Consider the following 11,042-nt stretch of genomic DNA (forward strand, 5'->3'; position numbering starts at 1 on the left):
TATTGGGGTGAAGGTTAATGGGCTGTAAGTTGAGCAGCACAGGTTCATGGGCTGAAATGGCCTGTTACCATCCTATATGTATAAATTTTTTTAAAAAATTAAAAACTGGGTAAACAAAATTTCACTGAGTTGCTGCATGCCAGGCAACACCAGAGATTCATTCTCCATTAACATTGTGATTCACTGCTGTCAACATGGTTTCTTTTTTTTTAACCCAGTATGGTAATTAACACTCATATTATTCTGGGCAAGTCTCAGTGCCTGAGGCCAAAGTGTCTGAGCATGGAGATCTTTCTGTTCCTGGAAGGTTAGGACAAGAGTGCTCTACATGTCACTGCCATGAAGTTAGTTATTCATAATCAAAATCTCTCAATTCAACAAGAAAATTTGCTTACAATTTGTATTCTTCCTCAGTGAGGAGAGCAAGTTACTAACCATCCTTCAAAACCAATTCCTTTGTCTCAGGTGACTAAGTTGGTCAATTCTTCTTTGATTAGCTTTAAACTGCATTCAGTAACTAATAGCATGTCATCTAAACTTGGCTCTTCATAAGACCATGCTGATGGACCCCTTCATTCTCCATGTCATTTCCAGCAGGCCTGAGCACACACAAAATAGCTTTGAAGAAAGCCTCCCAATTACTCCTCCACAATAATACATGCATGCACAAATGTCCTCCTGTGAGCTCTCACATGAGATTATTGATGCCTCCTGGTTAACTGCAGTCAACTTACAAGAGATGCATCTTCCTGGACCATCCCTCTGTAAATTCTCTTTCCTATTTTATTACCATCTCACAACATCATTATCTGGCATTGGATCCAATGAAGCATTGTTCTCTTCTTCATTTTCATCTTCTTTTGCAACCTTCCTGCTCTTCACATCCATCCTCTATCATAACTGCAATTGTGACAGAAGGCTAAACAGTGGAGCATGCAGTGCCCAATGAATGCAATCCCTGGAAAGAATGGTAAACAAGTTGTCTACCAATCTCCTGATTAATTACAAGACCATCTAGAAGTCATGAACAGTAATTACACTGCTAATTTACAATTTGTGAAACCAGGGAATAAAAATCTGTGTGCTGTGCTTACAGTATGTATACAGAGAGTGTGAACTTTGGTGAAGCAAGGAAAAAGTGCAGCTATAAATTTAAAGAAAGAACTACAGGATATATATTTAGTTCAGTGATTAACTTCTTGGCATCCATCGGTTGTGACTGACCATGGGTATTGCGCCTCTGGTAGTCACTGGTTTGTTTAGCAGTGTCATCAATGGCTATGGAGGCCGATCCTGCAATGGCAGGCAATGCCACAATTATGCAAATACATGGCATCATTGAATTGTCCGCTGTGCTCTTCGCTTTGCTTCTGCTCCTCAATCTGACTCAAGATCAGCCAGTGACGAAGAGTACCTCGCCATTCATTGCGGTCATCTACTCTATAATCCCAGCAGTCTACGTTGATTTTTAAGGCTTTCATGTCACACTTGCAGAAGTCCTTGAAGTGAAGCTGGGGTCTGTCAATGTTCCTCCTGCTAGTTTTCCATAAAGGATGTCCTTTTATTGTCAGTGATTAACAGCCTGAAATATGTTCTGCGACAGGAATGTTCTTTTCCCCATTTTAAGAGCTTGCTCTCTTTATTATTCACCTCAACCAAAACTGGCAACTTGAAACTATATTGATGACTAGGCAAAGTAATAATCAAATTGTAAATAATTTGTAATTAACAACATTAACCAGTTAGGTAAGCATTAAAATAGGCTCGGCAGGAGTCAAGATGTTTACAGATGTAGCATGTGAGAGATGACAGAAATAACTCAGATCATGGTGACCACATCTGTTGATCAAGGACCATTGCTTTCAAATGGATGAACTGAAGTCAGATTTGGATATGGTGACAAATCATAGAGGAGGAAAGTCACTTGGATACTTGACTCTAAAAACAGTCACATTCCGTTCAGTAAGCATTACAAAAGTCAGCTTGTCAAAAGGGTGTACAGTGCAAGCATGAATGAAGTCAGTACGGGATCAGAAGGTAATAATGGAGAAACCATTGTCCTAATATTTATCCAATATATAGAAATGTCTTGCAATCTGTGAATGACAGCTAAGATTACTGGGATTGGAAAATAATTCAGTCATGATTTTACAGACTTTTTCAACCTCTTGTTACAATGTTCAGAGGTCCCCACCTGCTTCAAAAGGACATCCATTATATCAGTGCCCAAGAACAGCAAGGTTACCTGCTTCAGCAATTAACACATGGTGGCACTTGGGTCTAGCACGATGAAGTGCTTTGAAAGATTGGTTATGGAGCAGATCCACTATCTCAGAAATAACCAGCACCTATTCGCCGACCATCACAACAGGTCAACAGCAGATACCAAATCACTGGCCCTCCACTTTACGTTGGATCACATGAACCACAAGAACATCTATGTCAGACTATTGTTCATTGACTGCAACTTCGTGTTCAACACCATCATACCAGAAAAACCTAAGACCAGACACAAGGAGTGGAGGACTCTGTGCCTTAGTAATTTTCTCTCTGGCAGACCCCAATCAGAAGGGATTGCAACATTATCACATCCTCATTGACCAGCAATATATGGGCACCCAAGGTTTAGTTCCCTGCCCCATTTCCTGTACATTCATAACTGTATAGCCAAGATTGGCTCCAATGCAACCTAAAAATCTGTGAATGCCACCACATTTGTTGACTGAATAACAGAAAATGATGACCCAGAATACAGGATGAAGATTGAGTGGTGTCAGATGTTGTACATTGCTCTCAACATCAGCAAGATCAATTTACTGTTGATTTTAGGAAGGAGAGGTTAAAGGACCACAAAACTGTTTGCAGTCACGTGACTGAGGTGGAGAGAATGAGTACCTTCAGGTTTGTGCAGCCAATAGATCAGGGACCTCTACCAAAGCCAGCAAATCAAAGCAACTGTGAAGACAACACACCAATGCCTTTACTTTCCTAGTTGGAGGAGTTTTAGAATGTTGTCAAACACCATCAAACTTCTACAGGGGCACTACAGAAATTAAACTGACTGGTTGCATCAGAACTGATTTGGTATGCAAGTCCCCAGGTATAAAGAAGGCCATGGAAGGTAGTAAACAGAACCAAGTCCATCACAAGCTCTGACCTCTCATCCACTGAAAACATCTCTCAAGGTGCTGTCTCAAGAAGCAACAACATCATAAAGGACGCCATTTGCCCCCCCCCCCCCCCCCCCCCCAATTATCCTGTCACAACCCCTTCTCACAACCCGACAGGAAGAAAACTTCTAATCTGAAGAACTCTTACTAAACTAATAAATTACTCCAACACCACAAAAAAGCCTGTTTGCACCACTTTTTTCTTGCACTATGGTAACTATGAATATTTATTATTTATCTTTCACATTTATTATCTCTAATTTAATGCAAACTATTATATATGTTTCTTTAATAAAGTACCTGTTCAGTGAACGGCAGATCAGAATTTTGTACATAGAATTATGTACATTGTCCAATGTATATGATCATAAATCATTAATATGAGATCCAAAGGCCCCCCTCCTCCTACTTTCTTGTGCTTGTATCCATTGAAATGAAGCTCTGGTTTCAGTTATGACATCTTTAAATTTTGCATATGTGCAAGCATGTTAAGTAACACATCATCAATGAAAAACTCTAGAAATCTGATTAAAATAGTTTTTGTATGTCTTGCAAATCCAGGAGCCAGGATTGTTTTACATTCCCAGGGTAGAAATCCAGGAGGTTAAGTCTTGAGTCATCTCCAGCCTTCCTAACAGACACTTTTAATGTCAATGTGAACATTCTGGATTACAGATCAGTGAAGAGACACGTTGTTGAAATACTTAACCCCTTAATATTTTGAGATCAAGATTAATAACAATACAAGGTACAGTATAATTTTGATAATCTGGAGTCCAATTATTCTGAAATTCTGATGGTTCAACATCTGGCTCACTCATCTGTCAAAAGTGTCAGTTGGGAAATAGAGAGAGTGGGCTGCATGTGCAGCCAGAGCTAGAAGTTTGAAAAATGCACCGGGTTGAAACTTGCGTTCCCCTTCCTGCTCTCTTTTAAACTTAGTGTGGCTCAGTTTCCCAGCAAAGGATAATACTGTGTTACATGTAAAAGTGAACTAAAGGGATATTAATTGGATAATATCAAATAGCCCTGAAAAACCAAAGTCCTTAGGATGCTAGATTATCACTAACAAATCTGAGATACAAGTGAACATCTCAAGAAATGTCTTCAAGAGTGAAAATAATTTTGACTAATGCCAAGTTGGGTCCTTTACTTTCAATAAGATAGACCACGCAAATCTCATGTAAAGCAACACAATACTTTCAGTTTGACACCTACTGAAAACTTACCAGAGGAAGGTTGTACATTGCAAATGAAAGACATTTCAAAGCTGGATATTAAAATTATTTCAGACAAGCCCTTAATCCACTACTTTGTTAGCTTTCTAAAGCTACTGCTACTACTGTCCAACTGGAACTTTAGTTTCCCTTAACTTTAAAACAGTCTAACAAGATACACAAGTACTGAAAGCTCTGCCTTTTGCCTCAAAGTACAACTGCTATTATATGATTCTTTTTGTGCACTGTAAATAATAGATTTTGTGTGCCAAAAACTATTTCATCAACAGTAAGTAGTTAGGTTGCAGATTACATTTTTAATGCTTTGTTCCTACAAGCTTCTTCAATAAAACTTAGTTTTCATTGAGTTTTGTAATAATTTTCTTTTAATTGCTCCCACGTTTCAAAAGCTACAACACCAATCAATACTGAATAGGAAACATGCTCTGTTGGGATTGTGTGTTCCTGGCATCCAAGTATTTCACATTCCATGATGAAAACATTTATTCAAATAGCAGTTTCTTTGAAACAGCGCCCGACACACTGAATCAAATGTATCCTTCAGGATTAATGGTTTCAATAAAAAATGTCTGTGTTAAAAGCACATTTGCCCAGCAACATCCAAACTGAGCAAATTATTGTGAAGAAAGTATTATTCCAGATGCAAAAGACCAAAATGCAAGTGTATTCCCATAGTTTCAAGCCACTTTACAAAAACGACAAATGAGCCAAATAAACCATCCTTTGCACAACACTAACAAAGGGAAATTGTCAAATGTTCACTATCCTAAGATCGTATTTCGATGGGGACAAATAAAGGGAAAAGGCTTGTCAGAAGTATTACCTCATCATTTTCCATTAAATCGAGGATTTTCTTCTTGCCTGTGTCATCTTCCTCGTCATTCACCATCACTCCAGTCTCTTCGTGGTAACTTCTTTTAGCTGAGCCATACTTGTGCAATGTCTTTAAATCTTCATCGTCTTCATCAATACCACGGGGACGTTTTGCACTCCTGTCAGGCTTTTCAAGAAAAGTAAACAATTATCAAGAGACCTTTTTAATCCATGCCCTAGATAGCTTGTACTTTTTGCTATTATTAATAATTTTGAGGACATCACCTTATAAAATGTCAGATGGGACAGATTTAGTCTGCTAAAGAATGATTGGCTGACAAAAACATCCTGCAATTGCATGGAAAAAATAAACATGTATAAAATTCCAGCCCATTCAATTAAACATGAGCTTACAAGCGCCCAATCCATACAGAGTAAGAAGCTTTATAACTGTTGAACAAAGTAAAGACAAATGAACATCAAATTATTAAGCTTGGAAAATGCTCATACAATTTTAAGAGACTCAAATTTGCTCTAGAAAGAGTTTAGTAAGCTTAAAATTGGGATATCTTGTAATTTCAAAATAACATGGTTAAAGATGAATACCAAGTAGGTTATAGATAGGATGCAACATTTCTAAATATTTGGCAGAATGCATATTGCGATCCAATTTTTCTTGACCACCACCATCAAGTTATGAATGCACTAGATAAGAAACTGTCAGATGCTTTTTGTGCCACTTACAAATGTTCAATTTACAGGCTACCAAAACTACTTGTGAAACCAACCCAAAAAAAATTAAAATTTTATTTGCAACACGGTTGAAGCTGGCCATTGAAACCCGTGCCGCCCAATGGCACCCAATCAACCTACAACCTTGTATGTTTTCGAAGGTGGGAGGAAACCTGAGCACATGGGAAAATCCAAAGCAGGTCTCGGGGAAAAGGAACAAACTCCTGACACGCAGTGCTGGATTTGAACCCAGGTCACTGCCGCTGTAATAGTGTCGCTCTAAATTAGTAAGGTCCACAGTTCTATACATGATCCATGAAGAGGTTAATAGATCCAAGGCAGACTGGTAATTTCTGCAAGTGGAGTTAAAGGGGAAGAAAGTAATCTGATGTCAAAGTACAAGATAGTCAATAACTCGTGTAGTCATTTGAGCAAGGTATCAGAGAAACTAGTTACTTAACTGTGTGCCTGGGAAACTCGCAATGCTTTTGGAAGAGAAAAGATGACTGAAAATTGAATTTCCCTTACTTAAGAAAGGGCTCAAATATCCCAGCTTGAATCACTGAAAATAACTGCATAAAATAATTGTGAATGTTTTGAATTATGTCTCAGGACGGTCAATGATAAAGTATCATTTTGTTCTTGTTTGAATTTAAATGTAGACATACAACACAGTTACAGGCCCTTCTGGCCAACAATTGTCAATGAATTAACTGATTCGGAGATCTCGAGTATCATTTCACAGATTTTATTTTACATGATATATCATTGAGAGTAGGCAGCAGTTTCCACTGATTACCGATCCCCGAAATGTACTTCTACATGCATGTATATTTGTAGCAAGACAAACAAGAAGTCACAGTAAAAAAAGATTATATCATGGAATAAACCCGTAAAAACTACAATCTAGACCTTTACAAGTTTTGTATTAAAATCTTTCTCTAATATAAAGGATAAAGTGTCAATAATCACTGTTAGTGTCAATTATTATTGGTCATGCCCCTGATTACAAAGTTAAGCCTTAACTTCTAAATAATAGTTCATTGAAGAGATGCTGTATTAAAACGGGTTGTTCGCCAACCATGTTAGTGTCAATGTCAAAACTGCACCATGAACTTTCTTTCACAGTGTCAATCTTCATAACATTTCTTCTACAAGCCTATGCTGGTCAAATACCCCAATTAACCTACAATCCCAGTACATTTTGAAGGGTGGGAGAAAACCAGAGCACCTGGAGAAATCCCATACAGACGTGGGGAAAACGCACAAATTCCTTACAGACACCGCTGGATTTGAACCCAGGTCACTGGTGCTGTAATTGCACTAACCACTACAGAAACCTTGCTACCGTGTTTGATGCTAATATTCATTTGTAAAGCTAATACATTGAAGCAGCAAATATTTATCTTCTCAGTAATATCTCGTGAAATTGGAAATTGGAATTTGGAAATAGGAAACTATATTAATTTTACCATGAAAATTGAGGACATTGCCCTTAAAAATGTATAGAACTAGAACAATTCAGTGCATAGCATCTCCAGCACAGAACAATTTACAGTCCCCAATTAACTCATGAATTTGCACATCCTTGAGATATGGGAGAAAGTTATGTCAAGTTTGTCATCTGACTGTACAAGTATAACCCGACAAAATAATGTTCTCCAGTCCTCCGTGCAAAAACGGAAGAGTTAGGAGGAGCCTAAGTGGCTGCTGCACCTTGTGTGCCGTCACCTTGGAAAACCCAAGCACTTGGAGCAAAACCAGTGTTTAACAGCTCAAGCCCAGGGAATGTAATTATTTTGAGTTATGAATGCAGCACCATATTTTGTGCAATTATAGATTAGGTTTTATTACTGTGTGTTTTAAACAAAAAGTAAATCTATTTTGAGAGATTAAGAAACATGTTGATTTTGGGATGTAAATTACTTATTTATAAGTAAAATTGGGTTAAATGCATATCTCTAGTCCAAATGCTGCCACAAAAAGCAAACACTGGAACTTACCATTCTATTGCTCAATTGCACAAGAAGTTCAAACTGCAAATAATAGTATGACTTTGGGATTTCATGTCTGTACACTTTTAACTGAAGTTATCTTGATGCATAGATCTCCTCATATAATCACTCACATTAACTCATGGGCATCATGCATTGACGATCTTAAGTACTAATTTATTAGTTATGCTCAACTTGAGAACTCAGTTAACACAGGGAACATAGCCATCAACCAGTTGGACCTGCAGTGAGTGACTTGCCAACCCAATCAGACTCTTCTTCTCAAACAATGCTGATAAATTTGAAAATCATTGTATTGTGATGAACAATTGAGGAGTATTATAAATTAAAGTTACAATTTATTGAGTTTCCAGCTAATGTTGTACTTTTATTGTCAAATATCAAGTGTTTGGATTCATTCGGCACATTCCACTATTTCTAAGTCTCTATATCCTTTTTCTCCATGATAAAGGTCTTTACAATTAATTCTCTCAGGATACAGGCATTACTGACAAAACCAACACTTTTTTTACCCCCAGAGTTTGTAAAAGGCACTCATTTCATTATCATTTTTTGTGCAGCAGTTTAATCCAAATAAGTGGCATCTTGGCCAAATTAGAGGACATTTAAGAGATAGATGCAATTGAATTAGGAATGACTGGTTTCATTCCTGAAAGGGCTTAAGCTGTTGAAATGTTGTGCCTTTCAATCTTCGAACAAATTTCAGGACTACATCATTAGAAAGAGTACCATTTTATTAGTTATGCACAACTTGAGAACTCAGTTAACACAGGGAACATAGCCATCAACCAGTTGGACCTGCAATGAGTGAGTTGCCAACCCAATCAGACTCTTCTTCTCAAACAATTCTTTATGACTTCTCTGTTCTTTTTTATTACCTTGATCTCAGCCTGTAGTCGAGCTGGATCCTGTTGTTATCTCCTTCTACCAGCATTAGCTTTCATGTTTTTTTTAAAAGATAGAATTTGTATGATTTTACCGGTCTGAAGAATGTCCAAAGTTTTAGCATTGGTTGCTCACACATGAACAACCAAATAATGAAATCTCCTTTTGCCTTACACATACCAGAAAGTGTGGTAATTAAAGAGGCAGGATTACAATTCATGTCATCAATACATGCTATTCATTAGCCTATTGTTCATAGAATGCCTGCAGTTAACTATACTGCAGGTATTCTGGGAAATTTACTAGGATCCAAGAGGTAAAATATCAGAATGGGAAAGGTACCCTCATTCCCGTTCCAACCTTTTTACACAGCAAGCATTTCAGGAAAATGGCAATATTTTCCTGGAATGCTGCGGCTGTGTAAAAAATGTATTTGATCATATATTTTTACAGCTCTTTCAGTCGGAGCTAAAGGATATCACAGTTCCTGTTCTTACTGACCTAAGATAAGGCACCAACATTTGGGACATTATTCACACATAGTTTTATACTTTTTCCATAGCCAGGTAACACATGTCATAGGGGTCCTCACTTCTAAAGTATTTGCAATATTTTTAGCATTCTTTCATAAACCAGTAAGGCATATGTGGACATTAATTAAAATTAATCAATCTACATTAGTGTACACTAGACAGACTCTTACTTCCACACTGTTCCAAAGCTGTGTTTATCTCTAGGACTCTACAAGGTGGATTTTACAGTAATGCAATCTTAAACCCAATCTCTGAACTGAATTCAGAGGTTTATGGTGTGATTTAAACTGATGTTCTTTGAATTATAAACTTAGTTCTCTGGATTACTAGTTTAGCAATACAAGCAAATTGAAGCTCAAATTATTGTACTCTGAAATATAACTAAAGGTTTAAATAAATATAATCAAGGAGACTTGAGAGATTAGATTTAAAAAATATTCACCACATATCAAACATTTAGCGACAGTACAATTGTAAACTTAACCAATGTAGAATGTGTAATGCAAGAAGAATTGCATTTTCATTTTATATGAAATTAATTTGGATCACACCCTTCATTAGCTTGCCACATTATACTGAGCAGAAATAGAAAAATCAACAGAAAGTAAAGCTCCAAGGATAACAATTCAATGATGCCCAATATTTGCAGCAACTGTGGCAGAGCCTGCCGTTCCAGGATCAACCTCCATAGCCACAGTCAACACTGCTAAACAAACCAGTGACTACCAGAGGCACAATATTCATGGTCAATCATGACCAATAGAGGAAAATAAGAAAAATAATATCATTCCAGTCTCTATAATTACAGTTTCAAAAAAGGTGTTTCACAGTAATATTAACAGAGCTAAGTGTTCCACAATACAGCAGGTAATCATGAAGAATTTAAAATAATGAGTTCAAATCCAATTATCTGAACAAAAGTAAGATTGATTTATTTTATTCAACTCATCCTTAACCAATCATAATTACTTTATTTCTAAAATCAAATGAATCTTAGCTTTATTGAATATGATCAAAAACAATATTCATTGTGTATTTCAATAACAGGTAAATAGTGACGTGGACTTTTTACCCCCTCCATAAATCTTCGTCCGCGAAGCCAAGCCAAAGAAATAGCCCTTTACTCAATGAACATCATCCAATGACTAAAAACAAAGACATGCCACAATTTTAAATAAATATTATGCAATGAACAGCATAAAATAGTAAACCAAATAAGATGTTACATTTAGATTCTTAGTTTTTATTTCATTCCATGGTTGGTGTAGCAATTAGCGCAATGGCTTTACGCTGACACGATTGGGGCTGGACAGGGATTTGAATCCCATGCTGTCTGAAAGGAATTTGTACATTCTCCCTGTGTCTGCGTGGGCTTTCTCCAGGAGCTCTGGTTTCCATCCACCATTCAAAATGTACCGGGGTGTAGTTTAATGGGGTGTAAATTGGGTGGCACCGACTTGTGGACTTGTTACTGTGCTGTATGTCTAAAATTTAAACATTTTGTGGCTAAGAATTCAAAAACTTAAGTAATTTGAGAAAAGTAATGGGATTTGCATCAGATTAGAGTAAATAGAGGCTTGATGGTCAACACCCACTTCATCAGCAGGAGAGTCTACATCCGCGCTGCTTAATTCTATTATATAGATTTAGGTGAAT

The 11,042-nt window shown here is 37.1% G+C and overlaps 1 protein-coding gene across 1 annotated transcript in view; it reads right to left on the reverse strand.

Annotated features, from left to right (window-relative positions):
- ctnnbl1 (catenin, beta like 1) overlaps nt 1-10,482 on the reverse strand; it is a 137,999-nt gene extending 127,517 nt beyond the window's left edge. Inside the window, exons 1-2 of the mRNA XM_069884633.1 lie at nt 10,459-10,482; nt 5,232-5,408 (exon numbers count right to left, since the gene is read on the reverse strand). Coding sequence (XP_069740734.1) covers nt 5,232-5,408; nt 10,459-10,467 — 186 coding nt within the window. The 5' untranslated portion in view covers nt 10,468-10,482. The remainder of the gene's footprint in view (nt 1-5,231; nt 5,409-10,458) is intronic.
- Between the last annotated feature and the right edge of the window lie 560 nt (nt 10,483-11,042).

This window comes from Narcine bancroftii, chromosome 6, assembly GCF_036971445.1.
Source record: "Narcine bancroftii isolate sNarBan1 chromosome 6, sNarBan1.hap1, whole genome shotgun sequence".
In the NCBI taxonomy this organism is placed as follows: domain Eukaryota; kingdom Metazoa; phylum Chordata; class Chondrichthyes; order Torpediniformes; family Narcinidae; genus Narcine; species Narcine bancroftii.